The sequence below is a fragment of the Penicillium argentinense genome (genome assembly GCF_028826775.1).
Source record: "Penicillium argentinense strain IBT 30761 chromosome Unknown utg000001l_segment0_segment0, whole genome shotgun sequence".
NCBI lineage: Eukaryota > Fungi > Ascomycota > Eurotiomycetes > Eurotiales > Aspergillaceae > Penicillium > Penicillium argentinense.
Window position 1 is genome coordinate 617,337 of NW_026622660.1, and position 24,191 is coordinate 641,527.

General features: G+C 48.0%; 5 protein-coding genes across 5 annotated transcripts; 3 read left to right on the forward strand and 2 right to left on the reverse strand.

The window, feature by feature from the left end:
- Positions 1-581: 581 nt before the first annotated feature.
- Positions 582-2,026, reverse strand: N7532_000187 (asparaginase; the record flags this gene model as incomplete). Its single annotated transcript, XM_056612691.1, has 6 exons — positions 582-744; positions 802-951; positions 1,005-1,053; positions 1,109-1,484; positions 1,545-1,842; positions 1,866-2,026. 6 exons carry the CDS (start codon positions 2,024-2,026, stop codon positions 582-584), a joined length of 1,197 nt encoding a protein of 398 aa, XP_056479915.1.
- Positions 2,027-6,982: 4,956 nt separating this feature from the next.
- On the forward strand, positions 6,983-8,049 carry N7532_000188 (heme peroxidase; the record flags this gene model as incomplete). The annotated part of the gene is made up of 5 exons (XM_056612692.1): positions 6,983-7,116; positions 7,197-7,625; positions 7,688-7,763; positions 7,818-7,958; positions 8,047-8,049. The coding sequence occupies 5 exons, from the start codon at positions 6,983-6,985 to the stop codon at positions 8,047-8,049; spliced, it is 783 nt and encodes a 260-aa protein (XP_056479916.1).
- Positions 8,050-9,482: 1,433 nt separating this feature from the next.
- On the forward strand, positions 9,483-10,679 carry N7532_000189 (glutathione-independent formaldehyde dehydrogenase; the record flags this gene model as incomplete). Its single annotated transcript, XM_056612693.1, has 2 exons — positions 9,483-9,855; positions 9,892-10,679. The coding sequence occupies 2 exons, from the start codon at positions 9,483-9,485 to the stop codon at positions 10,677-10,679; spliced, it is 1,161 nt and encodes a 386-aa protein (XP_056479917.1).
- Positions 10,680-11,618: 939 nt separating this feature from the next.
- Positions 11,619-12,745, reverse strand: N7532_000190 (Peptidase M12B ADAM/reprolysin; the record flags this gene model as incomplete). Its single annotated transcript, XM_056612694.1, has 2 exons — positions 11,619-12,622; positions 12,682-12,745. The coding sequence occupies 2 exons, from the start codon at positions 12,743-12,745 to the stop codon at positions 11,619-11,621; spliced, it is 1,068 nt and encodes a 355-aa protein (XP_056479918.1).
- Positions 12,746-22,267: 9,522 nt separating this feature from the next.
- Positions 22,268-24,155, forward strand: N7532_000191 (cation:proton antiporter; the record flags this gene model as incomplete). The annotated part of the gene is made up of 4 exons (XM_056612695.1): positions 22,268-22,523; positions 22,575-22,926; positions 22,978-23,398; positions 23,448-24,155. 4 exons carry the CDS (start codon positions 22,268-22,270, stop codon positions 24,153-24,155), a joined length of 1,737 nt encoding a protein of 578 aa, XP_056479919.1.
- Between the last annotated feature and the right edge of the window lie 36 nt (positions 24,156-24,191).

The following is a 24,191-nucleotide window of genomic DNA, read 5'->3' on the forward strand; positions in this document are numbered from 1 at the left end:
TATGTCACATAGTCTGGATGGCACCCACGTAGTAGGGGGAGGGGGTCTCCCCACTACACTACTTAATATATATTATTTTATTATGGAGAATATAGTTCTTTCTTTAATTAGGGCTAATATATTTTAATAAAGAAGAAATTGGTATATAAGGCTGTGGTTGTAATAAGTCTTAAATAAATTTGTTGGTATCACCAGCTAGGTACTGTGTACACAGTTAAGTGGACAGTGTGTATGCTCCAAAGCAAAAGTCAATTGATTCCTGTTGATAGATGTGTGTGTTCAGTCTAGTTGGAAAAACACCCCTAAATCCCACACGCCGGCCTTCGGCGGTCACAACACCGAAGCCACAGCCCAGCGCAAGAATGCGTACACCAAGCAAGGGATGTTATCCATCGGTCGCTAGCAGTGGGTCACAACCAGTTTGTTCTGACAGGAGAATATATCCCGACAATAACTTTATCACTTCTCGCGGAAGACCGATTATCTCTTCGACTGATTTTTAAACTGCATAGTTGAAACACAAGCCCTCCCTAGGACATAAATGTCTGGCCTCTGTACAGGAGAGACACATCCCGGAGGTCTCAAAGGCTTGTCGCATTATAATAGGCCGTGGCGGGTGAGTAGACAGCATTGCGGATTTCTCCCTCGAAAAGCTTGCGGGTAGCGTTAAATCCGTAACCTGATGCCAGGGCTAGCTGTAGCTGGATGCGTGATTGTTCGCCATGCATAAACCCAGAGCTGATGCTGTGTTAATTGTTAGTTTTGGAATCATATTTGGAATACGCATTTGTGTCTTCTTACATATTTCCTGGTTGAGGTGAAGGAACAACTGCACCGAAAAAGGGGCGGAGGGATGCGACGGTAACGACGTCCTTCTCGAAGAGTTTATTAGCAGCCTCTGTGGCTGCCGTACTGAGACCGCCAGGACCGACTCCCATAATCACAATTCCTCTACACAATAAGCGTCAGCACTTGTGCAGTGAGCTGCAGAGACTTCAACCTACCTAGCGCCATCTGCTGCTGCCGCATAGAGTAGGCCAGCGTCAAATCCCTCTGTTGTAAAAGCGTTAGCACGCCAGGGTCATTTGTTTAGTTCATATCTACCTACGATGACCATATAGAACTACCACCTTGGGGAGTGGCATGGTGAGGTTGAAAGGGTCGAAGTAGTGTCGAGCCTTTGGCAGGGATGCTCCATAGAAAAAATATGGCTGACCGGCTAAGAATTGAGCAATATAACCTTGGTCCATGGCCAAGAAAGTTGTGACTGAGTTACCATTAGTCTTGGTTCCATAAAAAGCTGATACTAAGTGATCGTTGAACGCAATCAGAGCTCCGCGATCGCGGGCCTCTGGGTGAATCGCTGTCCTGACTGCGTCAAGGAAGTTGAAGGGGCCATCGGGTGAGATAGCCGAATTTGGACGCATAGACCCTGTAGCGACAAATGGCTTGGAGCAATTCAAAGTGAGATCGACGCCAAAGACCTAGGTACAGTTAGCCAAACTGAAAAATGCCCAACGACAAATTATGAGCGGTAGAAATACAGTCTCTGCCAATGTGTTTGTTCCATGAATCATAACAGCACCAACGATGTCTGAGGCAGGGGAACAAAGTCGCAGGTGAGCATCCATTGAGATATTCAAGAATCTGTCCGAATTGGCATCCGCACTACCGCCTCCGCCTATGTTACGGATGGCTAGTTGAGCAATGTCGAGCACTTCGCTGACATTACTAATGAGCGTTTCAGGAGTCAGTCCACCAGAGCCACCCCCATAGTCTATGGTGTCCAAGCGTCCATAGGTCGACCCTGATAGGATCGTTCCGTCACCGGTGTTGTAAAGCCTATATACAAGATTAGAACAAACTCAATAAACGGCTGATCAACCACTTGCATGACTTTTGGCAGGGATGAGTCTTTATAGATCCAAGTCAATCCGGTGTTAGGATCTTGCCATTTTTGGATCTGAAAAGACGAGGCCATGGCCAAGCTGGCGACAAGAGTCGTCGCAATGAGTGAGATCAACATCATGAGAAATACAATTCCTTTCCCACTATGTATCCAGAGACATAGTTTTGATTTACAACAGCAGATATTTGGGCCTTTTATGTTCAGGGCCTGGTAGCCTAATCTACCCTATCAAAGTAAGTTTCCAATTATGTAAAAATAGGACGTGGGACTATCTATCCAGACCATTCCATTTAGATAAAACGCCAGACGCATTGATCACTTTCATTGCGGATAAAGGTTGCATGACCATAGAATCTATGAAGAAGATTGCCGCAAGACTATGCGATAACCACGTAATCTAGGTTTCTGTCGCAAACCTGTAGACATTATATGTGGCTAAAATGAAGCCCAATGAGGGACCTGGAGCCTTATCATTTCCTATCTTTAAGCCGTGAACACACAAATATATTGGAGATAAGATCAAGTGTGTAAAAGCCTCAGTAGGCTCATGTGGTGGTAGGACTTCACTTCCTGGCATTATGAGTTTCTTGACTAGGTGGGAAGATGGCGGGAGTGGTGCGTAGCCCGGGTCATGCATTAGAGACTCCTCTGATTAATCTTTGTCCTACGCCAGTTTGCAGATGCACAAAGCGACCGAGTGTTGTTGAGTAGTACATGTTTCTGGTCGTAGCTCCAAGATAGAACACTGCAGGAGAAGACGAGTAAGATGGTCGAATATTGGCGGCCTTGGAAAGTGTTCAATCGAATCCGGAAGAAGGAACGCAAGCCCGATAACTATGGCGGAAATATTTGAAAGTTGAGATCAGCCTCCAATCGTTACGGCACTTCCTTCAGTACCTAGCCTGCACAGTCAGAATTAACACCGACACTATCTCCGATCCGGCGACATCTATATCGTGGTTGATGACATGGTGGGTCAGTGTAGCAAGCCACGGATGTTATTGGACGAGTCAGCAATGAGACTGGACCCACTTTCCCACTTGCGAATGAACGAAACGCTCCGGCCCGCACCCTCGTTTCCGCAAGGTAGGATTGATGGCTACGATCGGTTCGCTTGAAAAGGCCCGAAAAGGGGTTTTTGTTTACCTGGAAATGGAGATTGGCATCGGAGACATCCCGAAAGGTAGGTTAACTTTGTGCCCTTCTAATACCTGCACTCGTGACCTTGAGCCAACCTACTACTTCAAGGTCTGGCTTTATATTTTACATTACTTTGTTTCCACAGGTTCAAAGACTATAAATATCCAGTCTTATTACTTCTAGCTACCCTGATTGTTGAATTATTCATCTGCAACCTTGGCAAATTATGTTGATTCTGCCGTGATACGATGAGAGCGTGGCGGGTGTGGGGTAAGACCGCCTTCCTGAATACGTTATTTTCGTGATCTACGCTAAATCCAATTTAAGGGTTTGGATCGTAACCTCTAATGCTCATCCAGTACGCTTCTGTAGTAATCCGCGACCTACCATCTACACAGTGGGCCTCAGTCCTCGCCTTATTGAGTGGCCAGCTGTCACCCCTCGATTTCGGAAATATGTTTTGATTGATCTCTAGAACCAGAAAGTTGTATTCAACATACGAGTATATATCAGCAAAGCTGGCTACCCACACATTGATCAAGTCGTTCGTGGTTCCACTTTTTCATCATCACACTCTCTCTATCACACGCCGATATTCTCTGATTACTTGCTCATACTTTAGCCTCTGTGAGTAAAAGAATGAAGCTGCGCGTAAACTCAGTGCTGACGGGGGCTTGATTTAAATACCGCCCACCTGCCACCGAGCCACCGATCAGCGAGAGTGTAGAATCACTTGTAGGAACTTTAGGAAACTTATTTTGATTTTGAAATAGCCCTCTAAAGAGACGCAGTATCTGAGCACTCTTGTATATAGGATCTGCAGCCTCACCGAAAGTAAGAACGATCCGCCGTCCGAACTACATCCCAGCTAGGCGAAGGCACGCCGCTTATGCCTCTATTACTTCTCTGTTCATATCTCTCCGAATTCAAACCAGATTATTAGCAAAAAGTAAGAGTTTCATATTGCCATGGTGAGCTTTGATTAAAACGAGTAAAGAAATTGAGATTGAAAGTATATGGCTTAACGCGGCAGCAACACCAACTTGTATTTCTTAAAGTCGGCGTTTTTTGTCTTTTAAAGCTGGTTCAATAAATTGAAACTGTCGCTTTTTTGCCTGTTACAGTAGCACGCTCGATTAGGAGGCCAGTGGCCGACCACATGATCTGGGGTTCCAAAGTGGGCATCGGCCAACTGTTCATATAGATGGTCTTGAATTGATTTTGGAAAGCCACCAAACTTATGATGAGACGTAGATCCCATAATAACTATGGAAAATTTCTCCTCAAGGCTTATGAGAGAGAATGATACTTTCTTCCGAAAGTAGCCACACGCATGACAGCCGTCGTGTTCTTTGACAGATCCAAGGTGAGAGCCTTGATCGGACTGGAACCTTGCGCCTGGAAATTCCGCAGTAACGCTACTCAAAATGCCTTAGGCTTGGCTTCTGGAACACAGGATTGACCCTTCAAGTCACACTGCTGTTGAGTGTCTTTTTTCTTCCTGCTTCTTGGGCTTGCGGGCTTCTCCACTGGAGAATCTGTTCGCGGCTGAGGCCGAAGTCGCCGCAGCCAGTCCTGCCGGGTCCTCTCTTGCTCCATGGCTTTCTGTTCTTCGTACTCGGTGTTAGGGTTGGGGATCTGCGTCCGTCAATCCTTCTTTAGATCAAGATACTGTTCACGGCGAGGCAATCGCAGGGTGACGTGGCTTGGGCCAGAGGAAGGTTTGGGTTAGATATTCCGTCTAGTAGCTTTGCTCCCTGGTCGGGAATAGCGGCCAACGGTGCCGTCTATTTCCGGATATGGTGAGGTATAAGGATCATCAAGAAACCTCGCCGACACGCGCAAATCACCTTTGGGTCGGCGCTTCAGCTAGCGCGCTGACTGGCGCTTCAGCTAGCGCGCTGACTGTGGCATGGCCTCGGTGTGAAGAAGGTGTCCGAGAAACAACGCGCATGTATACGCGCCCCTTCAAATTCCCCGCCCCTGGTCTAGCTGTTGTCGAGCTGCACAATGAGCCGGTCTCATCACTTAAGTCGGAGAATGGCATTACGAACATTTCTCTCTTCAGATCCTCTCGAAAGTTTGTTTGGGTCTGGTTATGATATAATGCTACCCATTTCCTGGGCCATCTTTAGATATAGAGAAATGGTGCAAGAAGTTCACTCTTGCGAACAGGGAATATCGGACATGCGGGAAAGGCACAATTAATCCTGAGCTTGACAGTCTCAAGGCTCGTGACCGCTAGCTTGGCCTTGCGTCTACCAACACATGGGGCCGTGCAACCGCCTTTGATCCACCGTTGAACAACTGCCACTCCTGAGCGTGTCGCAAGGGCCATGAACGGTCTTGGAGAGATAATCACGAGGGCATGGTCATCTCTGTATCTTTCTGACAGCATTGGGCGAGACAAGGAGGGTAACAAAGCTCGAGACCATTTCAAATCGTCCCCGGACGGTCCCCTGCTGGCCGTTCTGTGGATCCTATTTTCGACACCGGTGGAGCGCGCCATGACCCCTACCAGCAATGAAAAACGCTCCATCAAGAGGGGCAGGGATGTCGGGAGGCCCTTGCTGCCCATATCTGTATTTCCCCTCGCAAGCTGTGGACAGAATCGAACGGAAAGGGCTAATGCCGATGATAGATGAAAGACTGGGCCTGCTCATAGCCCCGAACCACGTACGTCTCCAGCCATCTACGCAGGATGGCTATGCATGGTCCGTTACAAAGTCCAAGGAAAGTCTTATCTAGACGAGCCTGAGCAATGGCACTGTGGGCTTGTACTGGGCTATTCGTTTTTTTGGGGCGGTCTCTCGAGGCAGTATCCCAGCGGATATACTATAGCACCTAGTGGTCCCCAACGGGGGTAAACCTTGGATGGCGAGACCATTGAGAAAGGCTGTAGAGAACACCAAAGGACGTTATTCTTCATATCAAATGATAAAGCGAAGCTCATAGTATACCAACCGATATGGCGAGTTATGTACGGGCTGGTGTTGGCCAGAGGATAAAATGTGCATGAACTATTCTAAAGATCTGTGAAAGCTGACCGCTGTTAAAACCACTAATAAATTTGCAACGAAGATCACCCACAAAATTAAATCCGAAGCAAAACAAAGAAGACCGTTTTCTCCGAACCCCTACTGATAACATGGATGTGGGCCGCATGCATTTTCTTGGCTATATAACGACGCGCCAAGACCCTGCGAAAAACAAAGTTCAGTGAAAGTGGATTGATGACACCCGATTTTTTATTGGTGCATTCCTGGTTCAAATACCCCGCCGCGCGAAGCTCATTTACTGAGTACACCAACCGTATTGACTGTCACCATTCAAAGTTTTTCTCAGTACACTTCCGAGGCACGAAGGAATATTGCTAACGCTATGTAAATTTTTTGTTTTACTGCAAGCCTCCTTCAAGAGATGAGCATATGTCTTGATATATGTATGTGTTTATAATTTAGGTCTAGCTCCTAGCCTGTGCTTGTTCGGGCGCAAATTAGGAACCTTGGCATTTTACACAAGGGCGCAGGCATCATACTGTATCCAATGTATCTTTTCACCAGCGGTGCTGGAATACCGATAACGCCGATCTTACTAATATGACTATAAATACGGAGCCTTGTTGACTACAGTAGTCCCATAACTTTCACATTTTTTTTCAAACGCAGAATGAAAATTTTGTGCTCCTTCGTACTTCCCATCATTGTGTCGGGATTTCTTGACATGACGACTCTTTTGAATGAAATAGAACGCCGACAATTGCCCCCTGCGACAAGCGACCTGATTGGAGATCTGGTAGATGGTGCTTCGACTACGGTTGGAAGACGTGTGCGCGATTGTATCACGGGAGTGGGATTATGTGAATATCAAGAGATAAAGGTTGGTTTTAACCATACCTTTTGTGTCTACTTTGAATTAACGGCGGAAAGAATTATGAGCGCCCAGGCAACCTGGGAGGCGCCAATTGCCAGGCTGACTTATGTTGTGTTTGGGATTTCATACAACAAGAACTGGTCGAGCTATTCCGAAATGAAAACGGCACATGCAATGGACTTGCTCGAGCCTCAGTGAGACTAGGATTTCATGATGCAGGAGCATGGTCGAGAACAAGCGATACGGGGGGCGCTGATGGTAGCTTTCTGCTAAGTTCCGATGAGATCCAGCGACCCGAGAACGATGGCCTTCAAGGTGTTCGAACTAAGGCTCTGCAGCTGCTAAGTAAATATTCAGGATATGGCATTGGGGCTGCCGATCTGGTGCAGTTCATGCATAACGTCGCCACAGTGACCTGTCCTTTGGGTCCCAAGTTGTTGACTTTGATTGGACGCCATGATCGTGATGAAGCAAACCTTCCTGGCCTCATACCAAGTAACAACGCGTCGGATCCAGCTTTCCTGATTGAATTATTTCAGAACAAAACCATTACACCCCAAGGCCTTGCCGCACTTCTCGGAGCGCATACAGTTGCTCAGCAGTTCTATATTGATCCTTCTCGTGCGGGTCAGCCGCTTGATTCAACACCAGGAGTATGGGATACGAATTTTTACCGTGAGATGGCATTGACTGATCCGCCCCGGTAAGTCTTTCTGAGGTTGAAACCCTCTTCTGATCTTGGTCTAACATAATCCAATGAAACAGCGGCGTTTTCCGACTTCAAAGCGACGCAGCGATTTCTCAGGCTAACGGCATCTCCTCACGTTTTCAAGCATTCACAGTCAGTTGATATCTTCATCGTTTTATTTTTACTAGCTTTTAAATACCATTCCAGGATGAGACTTTTGGCCAAACAGTCTGGAATGCACAGTATTCTGCGGCATATGTGCGTCTCAGCCTTCTTGGTGTCAACAACATCAACCAGCTGACCGACTGCACCAAAGTGCTTCCCGATGCCATAACGTCGTTTTCGGCAGTATCTCCAACCACACCCTCTGCTTCATCGGCAGCTCAACTTTCAGCAACTCGCAGGTGCGCATTCTTCTACTGCTTATTATGTGCAGTAGTTTTGAACATGTAAAAGCGCGAGTTTTCATGAAAAGAAATTGCGCTGCATGTGTCTTTTCCGTGTTGTATTTTGCGGCTTGTGCAGGTGAAGAACACCCGCACAATCAGTAATAAGTCCTGCGATCTATACGAAGGACCAAAAAAATTTCAACTTGAGCGTAATGTCGTGTATATAGCCTAGCATAATCTCTTTGGATCAAGATAAGGATCAACCTTCCTCTAAACAACAACAACGAAGATCGCCAGCACCAATTGCATGCTGCAAAGGCCGGGCAACTGCACGTTATCCCGCATTATTCCAGCATACAATCCCCAGCGCAAAATCCAGATAGCATTTAGACGTGTCCCAGGATACTGAAGTGCACGTTTCAAAGGATGAATGCAAGTCCATAGTTCTGAATAATTCGATAGAACTGGGAAATGGGAAATTACGACTCTTAATGCACAAAGCATGGTATACATGAGGCAATTTGAGAGGCTCATCCTGCGTACTCCGCGTCGTGAGGTCAATCGAATGGGGAACCGAACTGATGAGGGCTTTACATTCCCCTTCCGCAACCAAGCCGGATGCTTCCAAAATCAACCTGCACCGCTCATGCAAAACATTCTGTCGGACTTTCGGATATCGGTATCGACTAGTACTCGCGAGGGGCCAATTGAACCATCTCAGCGATCGATTGATTGACTGAAGAACTATCTGTCGGCTCCCGTTCAGGATACCATCTATTCAGGGGTTTTAAGTGTGTTACAACGCTGCCTTTTCCGAGAATACCCCGATTACCATACAAAACAGGTAGGAGATTGGGTATCTGCTGAATCATCCTACTCCTGATTCTAATATCAGTCTCTCCGATCGACATATTCTCACTGGCAAAGTCCTATAATGGTAACGATAGGCGCTCCGCTTGGATCACTTGGATTCTGCAGAAAGTCGGGAGGCTGAGACAGAGGTTGCGATTGGCCAAATTGTGCCGCTTTCTCCAGGGCTATGTTACTGCTAAGTATGATCATATGCCCGTAATCAGTGTTGGAGTAATCAAGTCCCGGAGTCAACGGAGTTTATGGTATACTGCTTAACCGGCTCGGTCATTTTTCCTTGGCGGGCCCGTTCATGGTATTTGACGCAGCCATTGGCTAAATCATATCATTGGCAATTCCCTCCTCAACATTAGGATCCTTGCATGACGTTTTTTCGACCTAATAATAGAGCCAGTGGAGCTACGGATGAGAAAATTGGATCAAGATTGTCATCAAGCAAAGGATAGGGTGGAGACTATTATAACCCAGTTCCAGTACAGGGTCGAGGGCGGAGATATCTTTAAAGTCCAGAGCACATGCTCCCGTCTCGAGTTATCTTACTTATTCCGAAGTATCGAATGCCTGTCGGTAGCAAAGGCACTCGATCTTTGTCTCTATCCGCCTTCACGCTGAAATGCCCCTCAACGCAACTATCGCTGCCGCTACCATGCGGTCGGTGGCCTGGGCCGGCCAAGTCAACAACGTGTCCGTTATTGATGTACCGGTTCCCACCATCATTAACCAGACCGATGCCATTGTTCGCATTACCAGCTCTGCCATCTGTGGCTCCGATATGCACTTTTACCATGGCTACACCGGCGCCGACAATATTCCCTGGGGCCTTGGACACGAAGCTGTCGGTTACGTCGAGTCGGTTGGTAGCTCTGTCTCGTCCCTTACCGTCGGCGAATACGTTATTATCCCCGATAACGCCCACGACGGTCACTATGGGCAGGAGCACCCTCTTTCCTTCGGTTCGGGTAATGAGAACTATGGTGGTCTGCAAGGTGTATTTTAGCTCAGTCCCCATTGGTCTCTCATAGATACTGACATTACCAACCAAGCCGAGTATGCCCGTGTTCCCTTTGCCGATATGTCCCTTATCCCGATTCCCTATGACAACCAAACTGGCAACTTCACCAAGGAGATGGACTACTTGATGGTCTCCGATGTCTTTACCACTGGCTGGCATGCATTGACCTACAGCGGTTTTGAGCCCGGTGACAGTATCGCTGTATTCGGTGCCGGACCTGTGGGCCTCCTTGCCGCCTACTCCGCTTTGCTACGCGGTGCTTCTCGCGTCTACTCCGTGGACCAGGTGCCTGACCGTCTCCGCCTCGCTGAGTCTATCGGTGCTATCCCAATCATGTTCAATGCCTCCGACCCAGTCGAACAGATCTTGGCCCAGGAGCCCAATGGTGTCACTCGTGCCCTTGACTGTGTTGGGTTTGAGTCTGTGAATGCTACCGGAGCTCGCGCCGATGGTCTGGTACCTCGCCAACTCATGAATGTTGCCGCCCAGCAAGGAGGTATTGCCATCGCTGGTGTCTACACTGGTGGCCAGAACAGTACTCGCGGTGCCCCTAACGCCGGCACTGTCCCTGCAACCGTCCCCATCTCAGTCTTTGAGCTTTGGTCCAAGGCCTTGACCGTTGGCAGTGGAATTGTCCTGCCCCTCGAGCACGCCCACTCACTTGTTGACATTGTCGCCAACGAACGCGCCTCTCCCAGCTTCGTTGTCAGCTCTGTTATTGACATTGAGCAGGCTCCGGAATACTACCGCCGCTACAGTGAACACCTGGAGCACAAGGTTGTCATTCGCTTCCCTTAAAATTCTGACCGATGTAGGCATTTGTTACAGGGTGGCATTTTGGATATATACTACTTGGAGAATCGGCAAATTATATGAAAGAGAAACAAAGCTTAGAGAGAGTAGTGTGCCGCTCACTCTGCTATTCGCTCCGTCATCCCTTTCATACTTCAGTCCATGTATTTATATTTCACTTGATTTATTTATACATTTAGCCTGACATCAATATGTTCATTGCCCTGATATAAGGCGTATGAAACATAAAACCTCTTATAGAGCACCAATGATAAAAGCCAAACGTATGAAGTTATGATGGAAACGTGAAGTCACTCTTCGCAACCCCATTCTTCAAGCCGTTCTTCGACAACAACATAGAAGTAACCATGCAAATACTACGAGCAATATGGCCCCACCAACTCCAATAACAAGCCCAAGGAACAGTTGCATATGATGATGAATCCACGCAAGTACTCCGTTGCCGTAGGTCCGGTCTCCGGAAGTTCCTTCTCCACCTCCATCTCGATTACCGGAAGAATAGCACTGATTTCCGCCCCGCCGCTGGCACGTCATATTATCACAGCAAGAGCTGTCATAGCCACTACAGGCTCCACTCCCACAGTCGCAGGCCTCTCCTACCTCAACAACGCCATTTCCACACACGGCCGTGCTGTTCCTATCATCATACACTAAGCAGCGAGCATCGACCTGGCCGGACCCAAGGCCAGAGCAAACAGTTCCGATAGTGCAGGGCGAGAAACGAGTCATACTAGATTCCGACGTTGGGTTCATTATGTATTGACCGCCAGCGTCACAGGTATTGGCAGAAAGGGGGCAGCATTGGGACTGCGATGCGCAGGCCGAAGACGTGCAATCATGTATGGCACCAAAAGTATGAGCGGATTCGTGCCTTCCATCACTGTATTAGTCAAGTAATTGAGCCAATTATAGAAGAACTAGCACTTACGCAAACACCTGCCACTCAGTTTGTGCCCGGCCAACAACGTTAGCTCCTGATCCGGAACCAGAGCCCTCGGTACATAAAGCACCAACCCAGGACACACCCACTTCACCTGACGGTGCGGCACATCCGGAAAATAGCGTCCAGTACGCATTGTTGTCATAGAGTGTACTCCTCCATTGTGAGAAGTCTTCAAGCCGGGAATTCAAGTCTCCAGTGGAGCAAGGGGCGTTCCATGCTGATGAGCCCGGGCCATCGCTTGGACATTCAGTATCACTGATAGTAAGATTCTGAACTGTGAGAGAAATATTGAAACTGTTCTCAAAGACAATCGAGGCAGTATTGACCACGTTCAGAAGATATCGGTGGACGGCGTCTGTGGAATTGAAACTTGATGTGTACGAACAGTCCGTCACTAGGCCAATGTACGCTGTCATTCTTATTTTTGGACAGCCAGATGTGTTTCCAATAAGGTTTGTCGGATTATAAGCTTGCTCCTGTCGGTTCTCGAAGGAGAACGCCGGCCGTGTGGCGCAGATAGTGCGATCTAATATTTGATCATTCATAGAGAAGGCCTGCTCAACTTGGTGAGCTACCATACCTGTACGACCGTTGCCGTTAGACTGGATCTGAATCTCGTATTGACCGGACTTAAGTGTGAAAGTCCCATCGAAGAGCAGATTCTCTGCCGTCTGAATCACTGCAAGCCTTGCCCAGCCAGCCTCTTTCCAAGGTTTGCCCTTTCTCTCTTGTATCCACACTGCTCCCTTCGTAAGAATATAATCAGGAAAATGTATATTCTGCGCATTTTTTGAAGACCCTATATACTGAATATGGGCATCCGGAGAGATAAGGTCATGATTCTTTTCTAAAATGAAACTCAGCTGCGGATCATCTTGTCCAATACCGACGGTAATATTGAACAAGTTGATGCCCGTAGCCCAGCCATGAGAGGCGTCGTTCGAGACGAAGGAGATGGTGGGATTTGACAGCTGGAATGGGCTGACTAATAAGCAGGCCGGAATTAAGTCAATATTCTCACAGTAAAGTCGGCGTTGCACTCACAAATAGTAGCAGAAGCTAGCGCAATTTTCGCAATTGAGAGAAAAGTTGCAAGTATAGATGCCATTCTAGATGACCAAACTCTTAGCAGTTCCAATAAGAGATATTGAGTACGAGGTTTCAAGAGCCAGGTGCTCCGTAGTAAGAAAGTTACAGGAGACATAAATTTCATTGGACTTGACGTATATTTTCAAGGCTTCTGGACAAAAGAAGCCGATGCTGCGCCACGAATATGACGAAGGACAAGGCCGAAAGGCAACGCTTTCTTGTGGTAATCAATGTGAAAAGACCCATAATTCCTCCATAACCTGGCTGCCTAGGATCCAGAGCTGTCAAATTCAAGGTCTTCTTACGGAGTGAGGCATCCACCTCGCTTAGGAAGGACCCTAGAATGCTTTGTATAATCAACGAGTGGAGAAGGATTGTTGATGACTATTACCACTCAGTGTCAGTATCTCCGGGATACAACTTTATCTCCGGCTCGCCAAGATCACACAGCCATCAAGAAACCATACCATTCAGCGAATGCCATAGTCCTTGCTACCCCACCCCTCCCCCCACATAGACAGATCAAGCTAGAAAATCAAACACTTGTTCTCGCAGAAGGGCCTGCGTCTGTTCATGAGTCTGCGGCTCAGTCGGCTTCGAGTCTATAGACTATCGGCAGGAGACAGACTGGCGAATGTCATCTCTGCCGATCATTAACAATCATTCTTGAAGGCACTCGTTCACTCCGCCATGAGCTATTGAGAGTTGGAGTTGTCACCGCTTCACCTGTTGTAAAGCCCAAAGAGGCCTTACGTACTACGAACAGAAAAGCCAGATTGAAGATCCAATCATATTATGGAGATCTGTTTCTTTCCAACATTCATTCTTTATAGCGTAGATATTTGGCTCAGAAAACCCACCGGGCTATTGGGCTAAGCACGCATGGCTTACGTTCGGGCAGTAGCGGGGTGGATGCAGACCGGGTAGGAATGGCGCCGCCTTGGTATCGCGCAATGGGGATATAGTAAACAAACTACTTGAAATCACGGGACCTGGGCGGTGACGGGCTACACCTTACCTTCTCCGTCACACACACCTTCTTCCTTTCCTTCTTCCTTCCTGAGTTAGCCAGATAGCTACGAATACAACGTTCGGCAAGCTGCACTCTGTTTAGCTCACTCCATCCAAACACAAACAACGCGTTACACGAGCATATCCTCCTTGGGTAAAATTTAATTGCATGTTGAGTTGTAGCTTATATGCAAATCCAGCGAGAAACAATCAGTGCCAGTACATAAGCTCCTTGCCACGAATGACCTCCCATCCTTGGTTTAGGGTGTTGACAACCTCCTGGGGATAAGGCCACCCTTCAGGCACTCCATGTTCTCCTTCAACTGGTTAGCACTGCTTGATCCAATCGCGATACCGTCACCCAGCTCTTTCTTTAGCTAGGAATGATGAGATAGCCATCTCAAGGCACACTAGGCCTCTGTCAGTCCGTGTTTCTTCACGACCGGTGGAAGAACCTCAAGAGCATCAAAATCGCATAGGAACGGGCCTTGTGTCTCACTGATCGCGAGCAAAATGCCAGTGAAGCCAAATTTCCGTGATATGCACTTCAAGGATAAAGATACTGGTGACAATATAGTGCACAGGGTATGGAGTACGGTATGCCAAATTCAATGAGATCCGGTAAGTGCAACTTTGCTTCAACTTCCATAATCATAGAGTGGAAATTCTTGATATCTATGCCGTGATGCGCACTACTGTACCTGTAGGTTGAGATCCTAGTGCGACTGATCACCAAGATGCCCCCCCCCCCCCCCCTCCTGTCCGATATTTTCTGCCTTTGAAGTTGAGCACACTACACGAAGCCAACATCGTATAACATTCAAGTCAATAAAGGTGAGACGCTGTGCTTGCTTTATGGAGACCTCTTGATATGGAACCGACTGGTTGTGGGCAGGGACTGTCTGCATAAGACTAAGAGTGTGTAGTGTCACCCTGCCAAAGATATACAACTGTAGATGCTTAAGTCCGAGCAGCTAAGCCTACACGGCCACTGCGAAACCTTGCCTTTAAGCCTAGTATAGCTCCGCTGCAATCGAAAAAAATGATATTGGGATGGATTTATCGCCACCAGTTGTCTGGTGAAGCGAATACTTACAAATGTCATTTCTCAGAGCCAAATTTTGCTTTTAGTCTTTTCAATGCACCTATGTGACTAACTGAGGAGGACAAAGGTGTCTTCTTGTTTTGTAACTGAGACTGGCTAAGACGTGGGCGCATCTACGTGACTAGTGACCAATTTATGTGGCTTGGGACGACCTAAAAGGATATAATCCCTACCTTCCGCCACTGTTAGTCGACAAAGGCCTCGCCACTTAGATTGCTGGGTCTAAACTGATTCTATGATATGATCAATTTCCCCAGCACCCATTTCCCTTTGGCTGTAATCCAGCCTTCACTAAGGTTCTCTGTGGCTGTGGTGAATCAAAAGTGACTTTGGAGCTGTTACCTTTTAGGAATAGGGATGGGTCCCGGCTCCCAGGATCCCACCAATGAAACGCGAAATGTCATCAAGTTGCCTGATCGCCGGAGCCAAGAACTTTCCGATATTTCCGCCAAGAGGACGAAGAATCCTGGCGAGATCGCCGTCAGCGTCATCCGGGGAACGAATCTTATCGCCGGCACTGACAAATTGTGACGCCCGACCGCCAACAGCTTTCATTTCTGTCGAGCCGAAAGGTATGAAAAGAAGCACCTTCATTAAGAGGTCCTCATCTACCGTACAAGATCAGGTATGGTGATGCTAGACGGCTTTTCGGATGAATATTGAGATAACATTCAGATGAAATTCAGATGACTGTTCCTATGACTGTTTAGGCAACTGTGTCGGTGACTATTACGCTGTTATACCATGTAGGGCGGTCACATTGCGGTTTAAACTCTGTAATCTAGGCGCGAAGTCCTACTAAAATTGGAGGAACTGTCAACTCTGAGAGAGGTAAAATACTGTGGATTCTCCACTGCTCTTGGTTATTCAGCATCCACCCACATTGCAATAGTAATTGTATGGTAATTCGGGTCATTCTCGGAAGAACTGTGATGTAATACGCAGTTTATAGCCCCTGGATCATTTTCAACAGATGGGAACACACACAGACACACTCTCGTTAATCCATCTCATGCATCAATTGGCCGTCCCTCGATACTAGATGATACACGTATCCGACATCCTGACAGTTATGAGCCCGGTTAGCCGCGCCGCACACGTGTAACTGCGAGCGTACCACCCCTGGCAGCACTGCAGCAGCGATTCGCACGATCGGGATACCCCTGAACGCACGCATCACGCGAGAAATTGGAACCTCGCCCCGCGCTCAACGCAGCAATCCCGTACCCTTGAACCTAGTATCAACACAGTATCAGTATCATCGCGAGAGAAGACAGGATGGCCGATTCACAAAGAGAGGAGATGGCAATGATCCCACCCGATCAGAAACTACGGGCGGAATCGCAGTGGAGGATCTGGATAGGACATATCAGGTCAGCAGCCATATCTGAAGATGTGTGGAATTATCTTGACCTCGAGAAGTCGGACGAAGAAGTTGAACAGCTTCCAATCGCACATCGGGAACCTATGATGCCTGTGGACCATCGCGGTAGAGAGAAGGATATCATGGATCTCACTGATGATGAGTTAAGGAGATGGCAGTTGCAGATACAGCTGTATGAGCGGCAGGAAACAAAGCGACAGCGGCTTGTTAAGGCTATGGCGCGCATGAATAGCCTTATTACCCGTTCAGTAGCCACTGAGTTTCACTATCTTATTGTCGATGAGGAAACTCCAAGGAAGAAGCTATTGAAACTGGCAGAGACATTCAAGCCAAAGCCTGAGAATCGACGACAGGAGCTCCGACGTGCGTGGAGATTGATGATCAGGCAACCTGCGAGAGATGTTAGCATTGATCAGTGGCTCACACAGTGGGAAAGCTTATATGAGGAGGCAAAAGCTGCCAAGGTTCCTGACTGTATTGAGAAAGATGATGCTATTCGTGACTTCCTAGATGCTGTGCAGGGGCTAGATGACACCTTCTGCTCGGGATGGCGACGTGAGCTTCGTATGAACACGACTGCTACGTTTCATGAGGTTATTGCCGATTATCGTAGCCGCCGTGGAGATCTAGCACTCACTTCTGGAAAGAAGCAACCGAAGATGGCCTTCGCAACCCTGGATGGTCAGAAAGAGGCAAAGCCAACTGGGAAAACAGAGAAGACTTATCGAACGAAGTGCCCATGCGGATACCCTCGACACCACTACTCAGAGTGCTGGTATATTGATGAGACCCTGCGAAGTGACGACTGGAAGCCAAGAGAAGGAATTGCGAAGCGCTTAACTGATGCTATCAAGCAAATGAGTCCTCAGGATCAACAGAAGATCAAGCAGCTGATGGAGAAAAAGAAGGAAGCACCATCAGCGCAGGCTCAATTAGCAGTATCAGAAGAGAAGCTTAGCTTCTTCATTGCAGCTGCAGCATCAACTGGTCAGCATCAGGTGGCCAAACCGCTCAGAAATCGCTGGATTCTTGATTCAGGCACTACCCTGCATATCTGTAATGATCGTGGGCGTTTCAAAGTGTTCATCAAAGGGGAAAGCTCTGTTAAAACAGGTGATACTATGACGGCTACTACAGGGTATGGCACTGTGGACATGGTAGGCCAGGACCCTCAAACTGGCGAGCCTCAAGTGGTAGAGCTCACCAATGTTCATTATTCCCCGGGCTTCCATACCAATCTGATATCCTATTCAAAGATTGAGGATAAAGGATATTGGTGGAATCCTAGCAAGAAAGCCATTGTCAACAACAGCGACAGTCCAGTGTTACATGTGCGAAAGGAAAAGGGATTATACTTCATGGAATACTGCTCTTCTGATGCAGCCTTTGCCACCAAGCAGTCAGAAAAGCCACTCATTTCAGCAGCATCAGCCAGGCGCTGGCATCGTCGGCTAGGCCACGCATATAGCCAGAAGATTGAACTGTTGCCAGCGATGGTGGATGGAGTCAAAATTGATGGAAAGAGTGAAGACAACTCTCATGGTAACCCTGAACGATGTGAGGTCTGTCAGATCACCTCTGCGAAACGTCAGATATCAAGAAGACCACAGGGAGCCACATACGGGAAATTTGGGAGAATACACTTTGACCTTGTTCAAATTGACCCTGCCTATAATGGTGATCGCTGGTTATCCCATTTCTATGTGGATGGAATTCGATTCCATGCAGCATTCACTCACGAGAAGAAAAGTGGTTGTCAGCAAGCTGTGACACTCTTCTGTGCATATGTGAGGACCCAGTGGAACCTACCAATCCGAGCCTTTCGCTATGATAATGAGCGTTCAGCAGGTCGTACGGTAGAGCAATTCCTAGCAGAGGAAGGCTTTGTTGTTGAGCATAGCGTCGTTGGAACGCCAGAGCAAAATGGCTTCGCGGAGCGATCTGGGGGGGTGATAGTCACTATAGCACGCGCACTACTGCAGGATGCAGGTCTTCCGAAAGACCTGTGGCCAGAAGCAGTCAAAGCAGCTGTTTGGATAGTTAACAGATCGCCCACGAGGATGAGAGATGGAAAGTGGATTGTCCCATACCAGGAAGCACTTCATGTCCAGCAAGACCAACCACCACGAGTCAACCTTGCCAACCTCAGAATCTATGGATGCAGAGCGTATGTACGCAAGCAGGGCATCCCGAATGCAGCGAAGATGGAGCCTCGCGCAGAGATCGGTTATCTCGTTGGCTATGAAGCCTCAAATATCTGGAGAGTATGGTTTCCACAGAGAGGAGCTGTACGGGCAGTGCGAGATGTTGTCTTTGATGAGAACCAGTTCTTCAACCCACGAGAACTAGACAAACCACCAGTCAGCGATATAATTGAATCAATGCCTTGGATCACTGAACAGGATGAGGAAGAGGAGATACAACACCAGATAGTCCCTCTTTCCTCAAATGAAGCAGGAAGCAGAGAAAGCGCTGCTGAGAACATGCATGAACAAGCAGCAAGACATTCAGCAGGAAAAGCAACAAATTCGCAGCAGAAGGAGGGACGACAGATGGCTACACCTTCACCAACGCCATCAGCATCACAGCAACGGGTACCTTCGCTTCCACCAGGAACATTCCCTAGCTCGCCGCCACGGGAGTCATATGACCATGCTGAGCAGCTTCAAAATGAGCTCACAGCTGCATCACCCGCACAGGAGACTCCCAGAGCACCTAGAGATATCGATGGTGACATTTCAGAACGAAACATTGTGAGAGGAACGAGAAAACGACGAACAAGAGAGGATGACAACTTTGTCAGCTTTCAAGCTATCTCTGAGAAGGAAGAGGATAGCGTACTCGCAGCCTTCGCTACTGGATTAAACAGCTCCCGCACACACGCGCAAGTGCATCAGGATGAGTTACCTCCAGAGCCAGGAAACTGGAAGGAGATGATGAACCATCCTTACCGAGAGGGATTCCTGGCAGCTTGTGCTCTTGAAATTCAGACAATCAAGAGGAAAGGCACATATGAGGTCATTCAACGACCAAATGACCACAGCATACAGATTCTACCACTCCGTTGGGTGTTCAACTATAAGGTTGATAGCAATGGCTATCTCAGCAAGCTCAAGGCCAGAATCTGCGTGCGAGGAGATCTCCAGAAACTTACCACAGAGGAGAAATACTCGGCAACCCTCGCTGCACGCACTGCACGAGCAGTCTTCTCATTAGTGGCTGCTTTTGACCTTGACACTTACCAGTATGATGCTGTCAATGCATTCCTTAATAGTTGGATTGATGAGGAGATCATCACTGAGATGCCAGAGGGTTTCAAGGAACAGAGGCAGTGCTGGAAACTCAAGCGAGCTCTCTATGGCTTACGAAAGTCTCCAAGGCTATGGCAACAAGAAGCTTCTAAGGTCCTGACTTCTTTTGGCTTACAAGTTGTACAGGAAGACCTCTGCCTCTTCTCCACAAACGGCATCATTGTTTTCTTCTATGTGGATGATATCATCATCGTCAACCATCCAGCCCAGCGCACACGCGCAACGGAACTGCGCCAGAAGCTTAATGAGCAGTGGGAACTACGTGACATGGGAGAAGCAGCGTGGTTTCTTGGAATCCGAGTTGTTCGAGATCGGCAGGAGAAAGCACTCTGGCTCTGTCAGGACTCTTATATCTCTTCTATGGCAAGCCGGTACCATCTCACAAATGGCCGCAAAGTTGACACTCCACTGCCCTCAGCACTGGCACTGAAGCCATATGAAGGAGAAGCAACTCGACAGCAGATCCATGAGTATCAGCAGAAAGTTGGATCAACGCAATATGCTACCACAATCACCAGACCAGATGCAGCAAAAGCAACCTCTGCGCTTGCACAATTCCTCACAAATCCAGGACCTGAGCACCTTGACGCCATCAACAGGGTCATTACCTATCTATATCACACGCGTTCTCTTGCTTTGACGTATCGCTCACGTCCACATGGAGACATTGAAGCAGTATCCTTCTTCAGCGATGCATCATTTGCGGATAACAGAGATAGGAAGAGCTCAGAAGGATATATCTGCAAGATGTTTGGTGGAGCAGTTGATTGGCGTGCCAGCAAGCAACGTACGGTTACCACTAGCACCACGGAAGCAGAGCTGCTAGCGATTTCGGAAGCCGCGAAGACCATGGAAATGTGGAAGCGCCTATTCTTATCCATCCGCTTTGATCCTGAACACCCTTTATCGATCAATTGCGATAACCAGCAAACGATTGGTATACTCACCAGGGAAATACCTCATTTACGTACGAAGCTTCGTCATGTCGACATACACCATCACTGGCTTCGACAGGAGGTTCAAACTGGCCGGATACATGTTGAATGGGTGGAAACAAAGGATATGGCCGCGGACGGCCTAACAAAGCAGCTCCCACGACAGAAACACACCGAGTTCCTGCAACAACTGGGAATGGAGGATATCCACACTTTGTTGGAATAACCTCAGCAATGAGAGCGGATGCTGGGGGGTGTGTCAACTCTGAGAGAGGTAAAATACTGTGGATTCTCCACTGCTCTTGGTTATTCAGCATCCACCCACATTGCAATAGTAATTGTATGGTAATTCGGGTCATTCTCGGAAGAACTGTGATGTAATACGCAGTTTATAGCCCCTGGATCATTTTCAACAGATGGGAACACACACAGACACACTCTCGTTAATCCATCTCATGCATCAATTGGCCGTCCCTCGATACTAGATGATACACGTATCCGACATCCTGACAGGAACAGCTATGGTCGCTATAACTGTTTGACTTGTGATTACAAAGGCTAGTCAGCTGATATCCATCCCATACACCTTCAAAAATTGTCAAACAACAATTTTCCTAGCTCTCAACGCGATAGCCATGAATTATTCGAGTCGTCCCACGATTTCCTGAGCGACTTACATTCCTCAATCAGGAGATACCAATATAAAGGCCAAGAAAGCTTTCGTCAGATACGCGATCTCGAATCCGACCGCTTCCAAAATTCGAAGCCGAACGAAGACCGTACTGAGTATGTCTTGTTCAAGATGGATCCCACGATTGGACAACACTTCCTTGGACCCTATCATTGAGACAAGTTGTTCACTTGCTCGTCCTTCGACGTCAACGAAGATTTGCTTCTGGTCAAGATGATGTCACCTACCCACGCAGAAGCGCTGGCGCCTTTAATGAAATGCTTCGCGAAGCTTTACGGCCCATGGGGCTAGCAAAAATGAAAAGTGCCATCTTTTTCTGAAGTAACAACCAGAGCTAGTAAGCCAGGGAAAAGAGGCCAGGTATGGCTGGGGCCCAGCAAAACACCCACCAGGCCATCCAAGGAGACCTACCATTACCCTGGAAGTTGACGTCTCCACGTCCAAGGCCAAGATCCGACGAGACGTCAAATTCTGGATCAATCCAGAAAGAGGTTCTGCGAATATTGTGATCACTAGGATGGTCGACCGGAACAGACCACATATCAGAATAGGAAAATGGGAACGACACCAGGAGCAGTCGAAGACCCAAGACATCACTATTTCCGGGTCCGAAGAGGGATCCAAAGCAACGGTCAGCAATTTTTCTCTCATTATCCCATTTGCTTCTTTGTTCCGACGACTACCTAATGCCCCCGAGGAAAAAGACCTTACTTCTGGAGAACGAATTGAAGGAACTGGCGCAAAATTATATGGTCCGGGAGTTTTGAGGAAGGGAAAAGGGCTTCAATTTGTTCACAGCGACTTTCTGTAAATTCTCTAATTTTGCTTTTATGTGAGGTGGCACCTTCGAACCGTGTACTGTGCAGAGATGGGTCCGCGATTGTTTTTTCCTACACTCGTGTATAATAGTCACTGGACTTTGGAGGGTTGTGCGTCACTGGGCGAGGGCGGTCGGCCAGCCCCCAAGTCCCGTGACTATTGATCCATGTCTCCGCCACAACCACATGACTCAGTCAAGACCTTCCCGCCGCCTTTCCGCTTCCGCCGGCCGCGACCACTGCATCTCTTCGACCTCCACGGTTCCTATTCAAAGTTGCCTGCAAAATGGCCGGGGAGAGCACAGATACGGCATTAGCCTACCATGAGCCGTCAATATCAACACTACTAAACCAGGCTGGGTTTCTGGTGGTTTTGAACCTTGTCAACGTCTGCCTTGACAAACTTCTTTACTGTGGACTCATCGGACAGCTATTCATCGGCATCTTGTGGGGCACCCCTGGTGCGAAATGGCTCGATCGCGGTGCAGAAACCGTCATTCAACAGTTAGGGTATCTTGGGTTGATCATGCTCGTATATGAGGGTAAGTGATTTCTTCTCGTCCAGCCTGGTTGCATAACTAATCCTCGATAAGGCGGTCTGTCAACCTCAATCAAATCAGTGAAATCGAACCTAATGGTTTCGCTTTGCGTTGCGATCACTGGAATTGGAGTCCCCATGGGTCTGTCTTTTATTCTCAGGGAGCTTGTTGGAGCAAACTCACTACAGGCATTTGCCGCAGGAGCAGCTCTTAGTGCGACAAGCCTCGGAACCACTTTCACGATTCTGTCTACGACAAAATTGATCTCAACACGCTTGGGTACAGTGACAACCAGTGCTGCAATGCTAGATGATGTCGTCGGTCTCGTGATGGTCCAAATCATCACAAATCTTGGAGGAAATGCTTCATCTTTCGATGCAGTGACTGTTATCCGACCTGTCTTCGTGTCAGTTGGGTTTGCAGTTGGCATTTTTCTACTGTGTGCATTTGCCATCAGGCCGATCTTCATTATGATTCTCTCTGCCGAACCTAGAATTCCCGATTTCATGCGAACCATGGAATTTGCATTCTTGTACCAAACAGCTTACTTGGTGGGAACAGTTGCTGGTGCCACTTACGCAGGCACGTCAAGCCTCTTTGCGGCCTATCTCGCAGGTGTCACCGTTACATGGTTTGATGACTTGATTAAAGAGTCCAGGATGCCACTTGGAACTGGGACTGGAGAAACTACACCGACAGAGCCAGATTATTCAAACAGTCAATCCCAAGACAACAACCACCGTCATGTCAGCACCCAGACCCAATCCTCGAATGAATCTTCCCCAAGCGCACAGGATAGCGAAGCCCCAACCGGCGAAAAGGTCTACGAGAAGTATTACAAGCAGCCAGTCACTCGGATCCTGACACCCTTATTCTTCGTGAGTGTGTCAACCTGAACATACAATTCAGTATTAACGCGAAAATTAGGCCTCGATCGGGTTTGCGATTCCTATCACAGAGATGTTCAAGGGAAGTGTAGTTTGGCGTGGATTTATCTACTCTCTTCTGATGATGCTGGGGAAAATGATTACCGGACTTTGGCTAGTCCGATTCTCGTTACACCCCGTCTCAAACATCGCAGCGGGATTGAAAAACACTCTCGGCCGTATCCGTCTCATCTGCAGACCGGCAAGACGCGACGAAAAGAAAAACGAACAACCGAATACCACGGGTCAGGTTCGCGTTGAGTCATCCGAAGGCTATTCAGACACCTCGAGTAACCAACAAGACACCAAGAACTTAAAGAGCAAGGGACGCGGCTCTTCAACTCGTCAGGATTCTACCATTCAGGCTGGCAGCCGGGGCGAACCTCAGACATCATCTCCGGAACGAAGCTCAACAGCGACATTCCCGCCAAAGCCAAAATCGTTGTACCCGCCTTCGATTCTCGGGTTGGCAATGGTTGCAAGAGGCGAGGTCGGTTACCTCATTGCATCTCTCGCACAAAGCCAAGGGATGTTCGAAAACAGTTCTTCTAGTGGTACGTCTGAAATTTACCTGGTCATCATCTGGGCGATCTCCATCTGTACCCTTGTTGGACCGATATGTGTGGGGACTCTCGTCAGGCGCGTGAAAAGGCTACAAGAGACGCGAGGAGAGTCGGGCCCGGATCCCTTGGGGGTATGGGGCATTTAAAAAATCATATCGTCGACTTCAAAGATCAGATAAATG